This window comes from Marmota flaviventris, chromosome 10 (genome assembly GCF_047511675.1).
Source record: "Marmota flaviventris isolate mMarFla1 chromosome 10, mMarFla1.hap1, whole genome shotgun sequence".
NCBI classification, from domain to species: Eukaryota; Metazoa; Chordata; class Mammalia; order Rodentia; family Sciuridae; genus Marmota; species Marmota flaviventris.
The window spans coordinates 113,124,599-113,140,572 of record NC_092507.1 but is presented as its reverse complement, the minus strand read 5'-3'; the positions used below and the strand labels follow the sequence as shown (position 1 = coordinate 113,140,572).

General features: G+C 41.7%; 1 protein-coding gene and 1 long non-coding RNA gene across 3 annotated transcripts; both read right to left on the bottom strand.

Annotated features, from left to right (window-relative positions):
* Positions 1-756: 756 nt before the first annotated feature.
* On the bottom strand, positions 757-2,643 carry LOC139707480 (uncharacterized). 2 transcript variants are annotated; one of them, XR_011709043.1, is made up of 2 exons: positions 2,302-2,643; positions 757-1,490 (listed from the first exon to the last, which is right to left on the bottom strand). It is a non-coding gene; the product is annotated as an uncharacterized lncRNA (long non-coding RNA). The 2 variants fall into 2 exon arrangements; XR_011709042.1 differs by having other exon boundaries at positions 757-1,487.
* A 5,938-nt stretch (positions 2,644-8,581) lies between these two features.
* Mpz (myelin protein zero) lies at positions 8,582-12,739 on the bottom strand. The gene is made up of 6 exons (XM_027950806.2): positions 12,628-12,739; positions 9,893-10,059; positions 9,389-9,602; positions 9,033-9,168; positions 8,813-8,873; positions 8,582-8,683 (listed from the first exon to the last, which is right to left on the bottom strand). Exons 1-6 carry the CDS (start codon positions 12,722-12,724, stop codon positions 8,582-8,584), a joined length of 777 nt encoding a protein of 258 aa, XP_027806607.1. The 5' UTR covers positions 12,725-12,739.
* Between the last annotated feature and the right edge of the window lie 3,235 nt (positions 12,740-15,974).

Genomic DNA, 15,974 nt, shown 5'->3' with positions numbered 1-15,974 from the left:
AAAATAATTGTTAGTAAGATAGTTCATGTTCATTTTCTTTGTCCTAGTAATTCTTTGGAATCTAATGTCTATTTAACACATAGCACACCTCAATTCAGACTAGACACATTTCAAATACTCAGTGGCCTCATGTAACCACTGGCTGTCATATTGGCTCCTTTTTCCATCTTTCACCTTTTGATGAGACATATGCTGTAGGGTGCATGGTAAGTCACCTTGTTATGTGGTTTCTTGTTGCATTCCATCAGAAAGGGACACCAAAGAGATGAACTTAGAATATACAAGAGTAGAGCGAGGTGTTTTATTTCTCCCTGTAAGACTCTAGTAGACTGTGGGTTGGTTTCTTCATGCTTTTGGTGGGAATAACTTCAATTAGGTCACCTTCTCCTACAAGGTTTTCATAATGGCTCTCTCTTCTTTTACCTCCTACCTCTCCAAGTTTATGGAAGGAAAGGTGCTTCACAAAATTTGTTGGTTTTTCCCTCGACCTTGCCCTTACCTTTATAAATACCTTATTAAACAATTTTTATTCTGATTGATCTTTTTTTCATCTTGGAATCTTGAATAATGGATTTTTAATTATAGGAGAGTAAAATATACCTCATCTCATATCACAGGCAATGTATACACACATACCAGATTAATTATATATTAAAATATAACATATAAAATGCTAAAACTTTTAAAGAACATATTTGCCGCAGTCCGGCTGCAGCAGAATAATCAGGGGGGTGACGAATAACTTGTGTATGTTGATACAGCAGGAGAGGGAGCCATTTATTGCAGGACAGGAGCAGTATTTATACATTCCACACAGCTTATCTAATTAGCATAAACTAGATACATCAGTCAACCAATAAGGAATCTCCACACTTAATGGCTCGCTTTTGTTACTTCTCAAACCACTCCCTCTGGCATTTTGCCAGGCACCATCCAGACTTGTTTACGAACTCTTAACATTCCCCTGGCAAAATGCCAGGTGTTATTTTGACTTGTTTACAGACTCTAACATTTCCCCCTTTTGTTTAATTTAAATAATGACCATAGTGGTTTTTACAGAAACACCATAAATAACCTGCTACAAACAGAAAGGGAGGATACAAAATGCCACAATACCAAGCCAATTGATGGCTCCATGCAAGAAGCCCTTGGAAAAATTATACCAGCAATGACACTGTTAGCAAAGATACCGAGTTACAATTTGTTATAGATTACAGTTTGTTGTCTCAGTCCAGGTAAAGCAGTGTCTCAACAGATCAACTCACAGTCCAGGTAAATCACAGTCCAGGTAAGTTCTGCAGGCAGTTAGCTTAAATCACAGTCCAGGTAAGTTCTGCAGGCAGCTAGCTAGATCTGAAGTTTTGTCTGGTTCTCAGCCGAAGTCTCGTCCGGTTTTCAGCAACACTGGAAATTCTTCCACCTTGGTCTTTACCGGCACTGGGACGAAGGCAGGAACTCCGGATGGCTAAAGAAAATCCTGTAGCATTCTACTAAGAAAACAACCTTCTGAACAATTTAGTACATTATCTCAAGGTTTTTTTGCATTTGAAATAAGCATTAATAGTGCTCATTACTCATCAGCTTTCAGGTGTGGGAGAACCATTGTAGCTTAGTTATTGGCATTAAAAATGACCAAACATCAGGGACGCCAGTAGCATCTTTTGTCGGCTGTAGCGTCCTGGGCAGCCCCAGATAGCCCTGGGGAGTGTCCCGGACTCAAACTGCTTCCAGGCACAGGGAGCAAGAGCCTGCGAGACTGTGCCTCCAGGTCAGGTCTAGATTTGGGCTCGCAGCAGTGGAAGAGCCAGCTCCCCGGCCAGGAGGCGGGGAAGAGCCAGTCGCCGACGCCTCTTGGAAAATCCTTGCTGCGCTATGACCGGCTTGCACACTCGGCAGCCGCTTCTCCGCTTCACGCACCCTCCAGTAACGAAAAGTATTCAGTAATAGCCTTTTGCTGCAACTTTTTTCCTGATAATCCTTCCTCCTCTGATAATCTTTCTTCTTCTGAACTTTGTTTCTTTCTGACTAGAGTTCCTGGGCTTCTATAAACACACGCCCTAACTATTCTTGGTTCCACTGGGGTGCCTTCTTCCCTTAGTCATTTACTTCTCACCCCTTCCATATTTTCATCATAAAGACAATACAATACACTGAGACAAAACAAGACACAAACATACTGTATCAATCTTCTCCATTTTCTCGAAATGGTCATTTTTCCTCTCGCTCTATCTGCCTAGGGACAAGCAGATTTGCTCCCGTCCTATCTATGGATGGGCAGCTTTTATTTTTTCTGTCACTTACCCCCGAGTGTCCCGGGGCTCCCCGTAACGGGCCACCATCTGCCGCAGTCCGGCTGCAGCAGAATAATCAGGGGGGTGACGAATAACTTGTGTATGTTGATACAGCAGGAGAGGGAGCCATTTATTGCAGGACAGGAGCAGTATTTATACATTCCACACAGCTTATCTAATTAGCATAAACTAGATACATCAGTCAACCAATAAGGAATCTCCACACTTAATGGCTCGCTTTTGTTACTTCTCAAACCACTCCCTCTGGCATTTTGCCAGGCACCATCCAGACTTGTTTATGAACTCTTAACATTCCCCTGGCAAAATGCCAGGTGTTATTTTGACTTGTTTACAGACTCTAACACATATTTGTGTAACTTTGTGAAGAGAAATGGAAAACAAAAAATACAAAATAAACAAAAATCTGAAAAATAAGATGATATTGTAGTTAAAATTTTTATGTGTAAAAATTTATCAAAATGAGTTGAAAGAGACATGAATTGTATTACCAGTCATTTTTGATATTTAGCTTGACTTGGTTTCTCCTTTGGTTGGCTTTTCCTTTATTGTAGTTCTTTCCTTTGCAAATTTTCATTGTTGTTTTTCATTTCTTCCTTGTGGAATATTTTGCCAAGAATATGTTCTGTAGTGCAGGCTTTCTTGCTGTAAATTCTTTTAGCTTTTGTTTATAATGGAATGTTTTTATTTCATCATCAGATTTGAAGCTTAATTTTGCTGGATATAAGATACTTGGTTGGCATTCATTATATTTTAGAGCTTGGTATATGTTGTTCCAGGATCTCCTAGCTTTGAGAGTCTGGGTTGAAAAATCTGCTGAGATCTGAATTGGTCTTCCCTTATAGGTACTCTGATTTTTCTCTCTGCAGCCTTTAAAATTCTATCCTTATTCTGTATGCTAGACATTTTCATTATAATGTGTCTTGGTGTAGATCTGTTGTAATTTTGTACATTTCATGTCCTATAGGCCTCTTGTATTTGATTTTCCAGTTCATTCTTCATGCTTGAGAAATTTTCTGCTATTATTTCATTGAAGAGATTGTGCATTCCTTTGGTTTGAATCTCTGAACCTTCCTCTATCCCAATAAATCTTAAATTTGGTCTTTTGATGGTATCATAATTCTTGGGTATTCTGTTCATGGTTTTTACTATCTTCACTGTGAGATCAACTTTATTTTCAAGATCATATATTTTGTCTTCATTGTCTGAGGTCCTGATTTCCAAGTGATCTAGTCTGTTGGTGATGCTATCTATTGAATTTTTTAATTGGCTTATTGTTTCTTTCATTTCGAGGATTTGTTTGTTTGTTTTTTCAGTATCTCTTATCTCTTTCTTGAAGTAATCTCTTACAACTTGTATTTGTTCTCTTTTTGTTGGAGTGATCGATTTTTGCCTGTATCTTCTCACTTAGGTTGTTCTTTAATTCCCAAATCATTTTACTTATGTATATTCTGAACTCCTTCTCTGACATTTAACCTACTCCCCTATCTATGCATTCTATTGTTGTATATCTTGGTTTGTTTGGGGCACTTTTCTCCCTTGTTTTTTCATGATGTCTATGAGTCTTCCTCTTTTGCAGTGTAGATCCGAGGTATTACAGCTTCTGCCCTGTTGTCTTATAGTGTTCCTATGGGTTACCAATAGCTCACTTTTAAGGGAGAGATCAATATTACAGCACTCAATGTACCCAATATGCAGCCATATATGAGTTAGCTTCTATTTTTACATTTACAGTTTTGTCACTATAATCAGAAATGATGAGTTCGGTTATCTTCTACCTTATAGTCAATAGGTTTGAGTAATGGTTTACAGTTTCTAAAGGTAGACGGGGGTCCTGAGGGGTTGGCTGAGATGTTTAGGAGGTGGGATGTGAGAATATGGAAGTATTAGATTATATGACTAGTGAGAGGATAATCATAAGAAGCTGGCTGTTAGTGGGAGAAACAAGAGATAGGCAACCCCATGCAAGACTCCCTGTTACCTCAGCAACAGGATAACTGTTGCACCCCTAGTAGAGAACCCTCTGGTGCAGCCAGGCCACAGGGACCTTGATGATATCTTACCAGGTCCTTATTGTTGTCCCTTGATAGAAGCCGCAATATCCCAGTTTCATGGCTATGGCAGCCTCAAGCCTATATGTACCTTGATTTTGGGCTGTGGAGCCATGCTTTGGTGAATAAGGAACCCAAGCACAGGGTGGCTCACTGCATATCTCCGGGCACAGGGAGGGCAGGCTCTCCCTCCAGAACTCCAGGCCATGGTGTGGCCTAAATATTATAATTTTCTTCACACAAGTTATACACCTTGTGATTGTTTTTGTTCTTTTCATTGTCAATAATGGGCTCCTCTCTTATTTCTGTCTCTATCTTGATTTCTCATTATAGATTGCAATACATTTATCTTATAATCATATTACCAAATTGACTTATTAGTTCAGTAACTTTCTAGTTAAGGATTTCCTAGGAATACAACTATCTGCAAATAAAGATAGTTTTTTTCTTTCTTCTAATATATAGAGAGGTTTCTTATTCTTGACTTATTATGTCAACTAAATTATTTGAAAATGGTGTTGAGTACTTTTAGAGGTAATGAATAAACTGTCTTGTTTTCTATTTTAATGACAAAGAGGTGTAGTGTTTTACATGATATTTCCTTTTTTCTTTCTTTCTTTCTTTCTTTTTTTTTTCTTTTCAGTACTAGGAATTGAACCCAGGAACATTCTATCACTGCATTTTTATTTTTTTATTTAAAGAGAGGGTCTCATCAAGTTGCCCATGCATTTTTATTTTTTTATTTAAAGAGAGGGTCTCATCAAGTTGCCCAGGCTGGACTTGAACTCATGATTCTCCTGCCTCAGTCTCTTGAGTAGCTGGCATTACAGGAATGTACCACTGCACCTGGCCCACAAATTACTTTATGCTTTTTTTTTTCCCCCCAGTGCTGGAAATCAAACTCAGAGCCTTGTGAATACTAAGCTACCACTGAGCTACACCCTAGCCCTCTTGTGGTATAGACATATTCTTTCATTCCCAGGATTAATTCTTCATGGTCATAATTTATTATTTTATTAACTTGTAGGATTCTATTTGGTAATATTTTATTGAAATGTTTTTATGTATATTCATAAGCTGTATTATAATTTTTGTCTTTTTATTTTGAATTTACATTAAAAAGCTTTAAATTATTCTCAAAGTACTCAAATGTCTGGTCAAATTTATGTTATTATTATTATTATTAATATTTTGTTTATTTGTTTTATTTGGTACTGGGGATTGAACCCAGGGCACTTTACCACTGAGCTACATCTTCAGCCCTTTTTATTTTTTATTTTGAGACAGGGCCTTGCTAAGTTGCTGAAGCTGGTTTGAACCTGGGATCCCCCTGCCTTGGCCTCCAGAGCTGCTAGAATTTCAGGCATATGCCACATGCCTAGATAAATTTTGTTATTTATGATGCACTGAGGATCATAAATGATTTGTTTAAAAGTAGCAATTTGATGGAATTCAAACTATCCCATATAATATTGCTATTTTCCTTTATGTGACTCACTATTCTAGGCTCTACTTAATGCTTCATTGCAGAAGAGAGAAAGATATGGTTTACATTGTGGAAAATGGGAAGTAGTCCTGAATAAGCCCATAAAACTATGGAATGATTGTGAAAACACCTAATGGAAAGTTTGCAAAATACTGTTCCAGGGTACCAGAAATCCTGATGGAATCAGAAATATTCAACAATTGGGTAAACTGAGCTGGTAAAATGCAGGTGCTGATAATTTTTAGAACAAAAATGTAATGAAATGTGATACTCTGGGCTATGCTATTTATCAGAACTGACATAAAGTTTCATTTGACTCTCATAACAGCCCAGGAAACTCAAACAGGGTACTCAGCTACAACTATTTGATGAATAATGAACATTTTAGTATCTTCACTAATAACAAATCTTTAACTTAGATATTCCTAACTTTATTGATTTTGACTGTTTTCTCCTCCCCCAACCAAAAGTTCTCCAGAATCCATTTTATATTAGAATTAATTCAGATAAATGTTTCTTTTAAAATCAGTGAAAAGAGCTGGGTGCTGCAGTGCATGCCTATAACACCAGCCACTTGGGAGGCTGAGGCAGGAGGATCATGAGTTCAATTTATTGAGGCCCTGAGAAACTTGGTGAGATTCCTGTCTCAAAATAAAGACTAAAATGAGCTAGGGATGTGGTTCGGTGGTCAAGCACCTCTGGGTTCAATCCACAGTATAAAAAATTAAATTAAAAATAAAATAAAAGTAGTGAAAGATACCCCCAAATAAACAGTAGCACTATGGGTTTTTGGCAAAGCTGGTGTTAATCACATCTTTTGAGTCTTAATAAGGAGAAGAAATGGCTTTTGAGAGCCTTGTTTTTTGACCCAAAGCAAAGATGATGCATATATGGTCTTCACAATCATTTAAAGATTCAAGGATATTAATTATGCACCTAAATTTACATACCAGCAAACTAGCTAATGAGATATTAATATTATAGCTAAAATAGTTTACCAACAAAACAAATGTGGGTTTTTGTAGAGATCTGTGCTAGTTTATAAAATGTACTTATTTAAGCAAGAGCTAGAAACACCTTTAAAGAACTCATCCTCAATATCTTAGTTGTATATCAATTTATAATTTACCAAGATTTCCATATATAGGATGGATTCTCACAACATCCTTGGGCATTAAGCAGAGTGGATATCATGATCTTAGTTGTTGACAAATGCATAAACAAGCTTACCAAAGTTAGATAAATTAAAATGAAATGCAAAGATGTTGTGTCTGCCAAAAACTAAAAAATAAATATTAATAAAATAAAATAAAATGAAATGAAATGCAATCCTGGATCACACAGCTAGAGTGGCTGGGATATTTTAGAATCTGAATCGTGGTTAGTGTGTTTTCACTTATGTAAAAACAAAGCCTGACCCAGCTTAGTACAAGCTTTTGGGGTATTTGTTGAACGTCCCAATGTGTCTTGTGAGCTTTTTCAGAATTCTTCCCACTATACAATACCACAAGACCAAACTAAACAACTAAACTGTTGATGAGGCAGAATCATAGGATGTTGGGGATGAGAGAAGGGGCAGGGATTATTCCCAGGAGAACTAGGAATTCAAGAGGGAGCCAGAAACTTCTGGAAATGTCAGTGTTTATTAAACATTTAAGGACATTTGGAGTTTTGAAAAGCAATATACAGAATGTAGAAAATTCCTAAGAATTCCCTATAGCTGGGAGAGCAGCCTCTTCCTTTTCCCCCTACTTCCCATTTGTTTTTTTTTTCCTGCTTTCTATTTGATTGTTTAAAGCCATTTCTTAAGGCTCATTTGCCCCCCTCCTCCACCCCTGACCTTTGAGGATCCATTCTCTCTCCCCTCATCCTTCTCCAAGTTCTTGAGTCCTAGAACAGTGCTCCAAAGTGATCAGGAAGTATCAAGCTGAGGTCTGAGGATCAGGGGCCCCTCTGTTTAATGGGGTTGGGGGCCTGAAAAAGCCACATGACGTCATCGGTCCTCAGTCATGGGGGTAAGGGCAGAGCATGGGCACAGGTAAACAAACAAGCAAACAAAGGATTAAAAAATAAAAAATAATCAACAACCTAAATAAACCCTGAAGGAGAGTCTGATCGGGGTGATCTGAGTGTTAACAGGACAGATAATGGAGCTGGGTCACTTGTTGGAGGGGAGGGAGGGGCGGGAAAGGAAAGAGCCAGAGGGGTCAGGCTAGGGTGCAAGGGATGGAAGAACAGGTGGCCTGGAATTGAGGCAGGGGCTATCAAGTTCCCTTTCTTCTCAGTGCCTGAGGGACAGACACCAAACACACAGCCCTTGGGGCAGGTGAGGGGTATGATTAGTCCCTGGGATCCCAGAAAGTCAGGCAAGGGGGGGGGCGATACAAGTGTTTGGGAATGAATTTTAGAATGAAACTTACATCTCAAAGGGAGGTGAGGGCAGGGCAGGGCAGGGCAGGGCAGAGGAGCAAGGGAGGAAAGCACCTAGACGGGGGATAAGAGGAGCCTAGGTCCCCCTGCTCTGGCAGGGTCTGGAGGGGTGATCACTTGTCCGAGTCCAGGCCCATCATATTCTTGAGGGCGTTCTTGAGGCTGGTTCTGCTGGGGGACTTGACAGCAGGTCGGAGCTCCGAGCTCTGCTCATCCTTTCGTAGCTCCATCTCGATGACCACCACCTGAGAACCTTTAGCGGACTCTGCCCCTGACCCCCGATCCCCCGCCCGGCCCGCTAACCGCTATTTCTTATCCTTGCGAGACTCCCCCAGCCCTTTAGACTTCTTTTCACTGGCAGCTTTGGTGCTTCGGCTGTGGTCCAGCATGGCATACAGCACTGGCGTCTGTGGGGAGGGATGCTCACCTCAGTCACGAATCCCGAGGGGCTTGACTGTTCCCATCCCGCCCCTAACGGCTGCCCTGCGACTCCCAGGTCTCCTCCCCAGCTTGTCCAAGTTCCAAGTCCCGCTAACCTGCCGCCCGCGCTTCGACGAGTCCTTGGAAGGCTTGTGCAATTTCCCCTTCTCCATGGCACTGCAGGAAAAGGGGTTGCTGTGGGTTTGGTCTCGCCCAAAACCTTTGCAGAGCGGCTCGCAGCTTTCTCTTTCCTTTGGCCCTCCCACCCACTGAAGTGGTCTCCACCAAGATGGGAAATAGTGGATTAAGGGTGGGGAATCGGGCTCCGCCCCTTACCTGAGCCTCCTCTGCAGGGCCGCTTGTCTGCGTAGCCAACAGTACCGAACCAGGTAGAAAAGCAACAGTAGCAACAGCACCACCCCAAGGACGCCCCCAATCACAGCTCCTAGCACGACCCCGTACCTAGTTGGCACTAGGAAGAGAAGGGAAAAGAAGTGGGGGAAATGAACCGGTACCTCTGTCTCTGGTCCATTGACCCACGTCTATTCCCAGAAGTTAGGGATACAGGACTCCTAACCAAGGCTGCCTCCTGCTCTCCCTCCCAAAGCCTAAACATCGTTGGGTGGGGCTTTTTGCCTCTTTCCCCAGTCTATCAGTCTCCCCCCCTCCCCTTTCTGAACTCCTTGTCGCACCTTTTTCAAAGACATAGAGTGTGACCTGAGAGGTCTTGCCCACTATGTCTGGTGGGTTTTTGACATCACAAGTGAAAGTGCCGTTGTCACTGTAGTCAAGGTTGTGTATGACAATGGAGCCATCCTTCCAGCGAGGGTCCCCTACCCACTGGATACGCTCTTTGAAGGTCCCCACTTCATCAATATAGGGTTGTCCTTTGGCATAGTGGAAGATCTATGAGGAATGAGGGGAAGCATGTAAGAGGACCCTAGTGAGAACAAAGCTGTCAAAGTTTGGCACCCGGGGGTAGGGCCAGTAATTCTGGCCTGGAAAGGGTAGTGCTGTGGGTGGAAAGACAATGCAGACAGTCATCCTACTCAGGGTGACAAAAATGCAACTTACTTGCCAAAGTTGGGGTTATGGCTTATAAAGGATTTTTCCTTCCCTAGCCCAAGTTCTCTTTTCTGTTGATTTTTTGAGGCACCCCTTCTATTATCCAACCCCAGTATCCCCCAGGCACTCACCGAAATGGCATCTCGGCCCCCTTCAGGCTGGTAGCGCCAAGTGAAAGAGATGTCATCTGAGACCCACTCACTGGACCAGAAGGAGCAGTGCAGGGTCACTCGGGAGCCCACAGCACCATAGACTTCCCTGTCTGTGTAAACCACAATGGCCTGGGCAGGGCACAGCACTGCAAGCACAGAGGGGAAATAAGAAACACATGTGGCCCAGTAAAGGTTATGGAGGATGTGAGACCAAAGTGCAATCAAGGATTGAGTCAAAGAAATAATAATATTTTGAGGCCTGAACCTCTCTGGACTAACTGAATTGATGAATGTAAATGTTATATCTGTTCAAGCTCTCAGTATGTAGTAACAGATTGTCTTGGGGACTTCCAAAAGATGGGCTGTTTTCAAGTTTCATTTTCCCTTTGATAAAATCTCTCTCTCTCTCTCTCTCTCTCTCTCTCTCTCTCTGTACTGGGGATAGAACCTAGAGTTATATCCTGGTTCTTTTAATTAATCAAGTAAAATTTTGAGACAAGATCTCACTAAATTGCTGAGGCTGGCCTGAAACTTGCAATCCTCATGCCTCAGCCTCCTGAGTCACTGGGATTACAGGAATGCACCATTACACCTGGTAGTATCCAAGTCTTAAGTTATCCCTTAGATGCAGAGTTTAAAAGTTTTTATAAATTATATAGGTAATATAAATTGCATTCTTCTTATATAGTATCCAAGCAATACAGATAAAGTTAGTTTCCTTTCACACCCACTCCAACCAATTCTTGAAGTCGCCTCGCAGAACCACAGTTACCAATTTAATGTGTATGCTTTTCTGGTTGTCAAACTCAATAAACTCAAGATATAATTGTACTTATAAGAAATGGATAAGTTTGCTTGTGGAGCTTTTTTATATACATTGCATAACATTCTCTGCCACCCCCCCCCCCGTGGGAATTGACTTGGAATTGAACCCTAGGGTACTCTACCACTAACCCACATCCCTTGCCCTTTTTATTTTTCAGTTTGAGGTAGAGTTTCCCTAAATTGTCCAGGCTGGCCTCTAATTTGCAGTTCTCCTGCCTCAGCCTCCTGAGTTGATGGGATTACAGACATGCACCACTACACCTGTCTTGACATCAATCTTATTTTCAACAGATGTATGATATTTTACAGTATAGCAAACTCAAATTTCTTGCCCCTCCACCCCACCAAATGGAGAGAACTAGAGAATATAGGTCTTCCCTGGCATGACAATCCTCACTACTGAATTCCTGGTTGCCATACAACTTGCTTTTGACTGGGGAGCCAGGGAGGGAAGGACTCATACTCTTCTCTGGAGAAGTTGGATACAGAGAAAGATCCCAAGCTCAGAGTTCAAATAACATTGCATGGGAGCCTCTGTGGTTCAATCATCCTCATTCCTCTTTGGCTGCCTAGCCTAGTGCCACCCGCAAGACTCACCCACACAAGAAAGGCCATTCCAGGGAGACTATGTGTGGGGGCTGGCCCTAGATGGGGTCCACTGTAGACCCTTTTGTTCTATGGGGGGAGGAGGAGGAGGCAACCAAACAAAGACCCATTATCTGGCCAATATTGGGGAATTCTACAGCCCCCACCCCCCCATTGTCCTGAATCTCCCACCTCAGCATCAATTTTATTTACTCACCTCCTAGGACTTCCTTCTTACAGCCTTCTTGGGAATCATAAGGTAACAAGGGAGGTTATTCTTTGGATCTAACTTCTATTCCTCCTGTTATAATACCAATCATTGCCCTTCTCAGTTCAGCTCAATGGTTCTATGAGTGGGACAGACGTTGGGACTGAACTCGCCCTCCCTCCTGTACTCCAAGATTACCTTTCCCCATTTCTCTCATCACTCCCTTCTCTAACTCCTTATCCTTAATATTTTCTCAGGGTACTTGGAACAGTTCAATATAGTGCGTAAGAGTCTAGGTTCTGGGTTTAGGATTCAAGGACCTGACAGCAGAGAACCTTGGGCTTTGTAACTTAAGTCCCTCCCCTGCTGACTTCTCCCTCACCCTCATCCTAGCTTGCCTACTGTCACCCATGACACCAGGACTCAGGGTAGTTTGGAGAAGGAAAGGATCCATTCAATCCACTGTTTTGACTTTCTCTTGCTTATCCAACACTTGTCAGAGGGCAAGGAAAGGATGGGCTAACAAACGAAGGAAGACAGATTTAGAGAGACAAGATCTTGGGATCTCATAGAAACTTCCTTCTATTCTATCCACTCACTTAATAGATGAGGAGCAACAGAGAGAATGTGAGGCTCCAAGAAAACAAAAAGTGTAAGGAGCTGAGGCCACAACTTCAGGCTCCCTCCTTAGATTATACTCCCTGACTTTTCACTTCTGGAAAACTAAAGTTGGATACCTCTTGCCCTATTAGGGGATGAATGGGGAACAGAAGCCAGTGTTTGATCCTGTTTCTTCCCAAACTCTAACACCAATTCCTATCAGGTTCTTAGCATGGTTCTAGGGGTATGTTACTGGTTTCCAACCTGGGTCCAGCCATGCCCACTCTAAATGCTGTTCAAACTTTCTTTTACCATCTCCCTTCTCAGAATATCTTTCCTGACTCCCTCCAAATGATATATATTTTTCTCTGAATACAATACCACCTTCCTGCTTTTGCTTACTGGTTTTTGGCAATAAGGGGTACAACAAAGGCAGTGGGGGGATGCTGAAACCGGCTGAGTTGCAGGGTACCTAGACTGGGGTGGTTCCACTTACCCAAAGAAGAGAAGAGCAGCACAGCCAGGATAGGGCTGGGACTAGATGAGGGAGCCCCAGGAGCCATAGCTGGGGCAGGGGCTAGGGCCTGGAGCATCTGTGGGGTGAAGAGAGTGGGGGACAAGGAACTGAGCGGGGGTTCCTGGAACCCGCTTAAAATCCCCTGGGGCCCCAGCATGAGGGGGCTGTCCTGAGCCAGTAACCAATTACGGCCTGGCATGTGCAGTTGAGAGGTGGTGGTGGGGGGACAGGGTGCAGAGAGCAGAAGGGGCATTGTATACTCTGGGTGGAGGGATGGGGGGGACACATACCACCCCACACACAGAGCGCTTTGTGTCTTCTGGCCTTCCCCTGCCCCAGGCTGGAATGTTGGGAGGGAGATGAAGGAGAGGGACAGAAAAAGGGACACAAACACACTTCTCTGAGGGATAGTTAGGCAGAGAAACCTAAATCCAAAGACCATGAAATGTGATTTCTCCTTAGCCTCCTTGCCTGACAGGAGGCCCCTGAGGTCCTAGAAGCTATAAGCAATTTCCCCCCAGAGAACTCTGAAAACAGGATATCTTTTGTTATTTTTAAAAAAATATTTATTTTTAGTTGTAGATGGACACAATACTTTTATTTTATTTATTTATTTTTATGTGGTGCTGTGGATCAAACCCAGTGTCTCACATATGCTAGGCAAGTGCTCTACCACTGAGCTACAGCTCCAACTCTCTTGTTATCTTGATTACGATAGGTTGCATTATAGATTTCTTGAGATGACCAGGTTCTTTGGGAATCTCCCTCACCCCACAATGTTCCTGCATCCTGGGAGATTCTTTCCAGAGAGAAACTTGACTGAGAAATTTCAAGGGAAGAAATCCTAGACCTTTCCCTCTTTGTTAAGAAGTTCTTTGATGACTTATGCTGCAGTTTAAGTTCATTTCAATTTAGAGCAAGACAACAAAATTGTACTGAATGCTATATGTAAAGTATGGAAATGCAGGCAATAGAAAGAGGAATAAAAATTACGTCCCTCCTGCAAGTTCAAAATTTAGTTTGGAGGAAGAGGGAGAGAGGATCAGAAAACAAACCCATCAACAACCAATTACAATAAACCATGATGCTTGCTTTAGTAATGAACAAAGAGCTGGGAATACAACAGAGCACCCACACAGCTACAACATTATGAAGGTTAAGTCATGTGGGAGATTAAACACAAAAATAAACTGCATTTAATAAATGAAGTTCAGAGGAAGAGGCACTCAGGTCTAAGAGGTAATGTTAGATATAGATCAACCTTGAAGGATGAGTGACATTTTGAAAATAAGGAAAGAGCAGAGAGAGTAACCAGATAGATAGAACAACAAAATTAAGTACAAGAATGTGAGAAAATGTGTTTTGTGCATGCATTTTTGTGCATGTGTGAGCTGGACAGGTTTGTGACGTACTGGGGATACTTAGGGAAGATCTTGAGCCATCCACTTTAATTTGGGGGAACTTGAAGGGAAAATAAGTCTGAACAGAAAAGTTGAAGCCTTTTCCTAAGGAGCCTTTAATGATAGCTCAAAGAGGGTGAATTTAATCTGATGCATTTTACCCATCTCTTTAAGATTTTGGGGTGGAATTAGGGATGGGAATAGGACTTGGTGACTCAGGAGGCTGAGGCAGGAGGATTGCAAGTCTGAGGCCAGCCTCAGCAACTTAGGGAAATCCTGTTTCAAAATTAAGAATAAAAAGGACTGGGGATGTAGCTCAGTAGTAAAGCACCTCAATACCTACATAAATAATAAATAAGTAAAAGACCTTTTAAAATATTTTTAGGTATAGATGGACACAATACCTTTATTTATTTATTTTTATGTGGTACTGAAGGTTGAACTCAGTGCCTCACCTGTGCTAGGCAAGTGCTCTACCACTGAGCTACAACCCCAGTCCTAAACTGCACAGGTAAAATCATCATCAACAAATGTTGCAATTCTTACCTCTCCCAGCTATAAACAATCACTTTCTTCCTATCTAGTCACCACTTTTAGTTATACCTGTTTTGTGTGTTGACCACTTTCTTTGTTGTATTTCTTCAGGGATCTTGCTAAGGTTATAAATTTGTTGAGGACAATATATGTCTGTGTCTTTGAGTCCCCTGTAGTAGTTTTCAGAGACTGTGGCAGAAACTCAACAGGTCATACATATTAAATGAAATTTCTTAAAAAGCTAAGTAAAGCTAGCCCAGTGGTTCAAAACCAGTCTCAGCAACTTAGTGAAGACCTAAGCAACTTAGCAAGACTCTGTCTCAAAATAAAAAATAAAAAGGGTTGGGGATGTGGCTCAGCAATTAAATGCTTCTCTGTTCAATCCCCAGTACAAAAAACAAACAAACAAACACACAAGCAAAAAGAAAATAACCCCCCCCCAAAAAAACCAAAAAAACCCCAAACAACAACAACAGGCTAAGTGCATGAGGTCTTCATTTATTTGCTAATGTGATACTCCAGAAGGCCAAAGGAGTATCAATGACTGAAAGTTCAATAGGAGGATCAATGACTGGAAGTTCAATAGCAGAACAACTTTGTAATGATTAAGCTGTTTACTACCACAGGACAAGTTCCAGCAGTCTAGAAGATCAGCTGTTAGGGATGCTTCAGAAGCGATTTTTGTCCTTGGTAGAAGGTTGGATTATAGAGTCTTTAAGGTCCCTTCCAATCCTAAAAAATCTATAATAATGCTTTATTATTATTTTTTTTGTTTAGCATTATAGAAATGCAAAAATAGCATTTGGTTCAGAAATAAATGAATTTGTGCTATTTAAATCCTGAAAGTAAAAATTCGGGAGTGCTAAATATAAATGAGATCTGAATATTAATGTGACTGAACATGTTTTATTGTAGAAGAGGAGTTCTTCTGGGCTGTGACCTCCACTCCCGCCTTGTTTCCCTTTCCCCGCAAAAGGGCCAAGAACTTTTGCATTGTTTTATTCCTTTCTCACTTGATTTTTTTTCTCTCTCCAGTCGTGAGTTCTCTGAAATTGATCACCACGTTTGGGTTCCTCAAAACTGTTTATATGCAGTATGTATAAATCAAAGCAGGTTCTCCCCCATATCTCAGGTTCTTCTGATGGTGGGTGTTGCCCACACAGCACTGAAACAAGGAACAAGGGAGCGTTGTCTTTGGCTGGTGGGCGCCTAGCTCAGGCAGCAGCTCAAGCCTAGGAATCCTGAGGCCTGATTAGACGTTCCCCATTCTTGGGTTCCTCATCTTGTTGAGGTGACTGCAAGGTCCTCTCGTGGACCCATCTCACATTCCCCTGAGTGGGTCTCAACCTGTGTATCTATCTGACCAAAACATTAGAATGAGAAGAAGCCCAA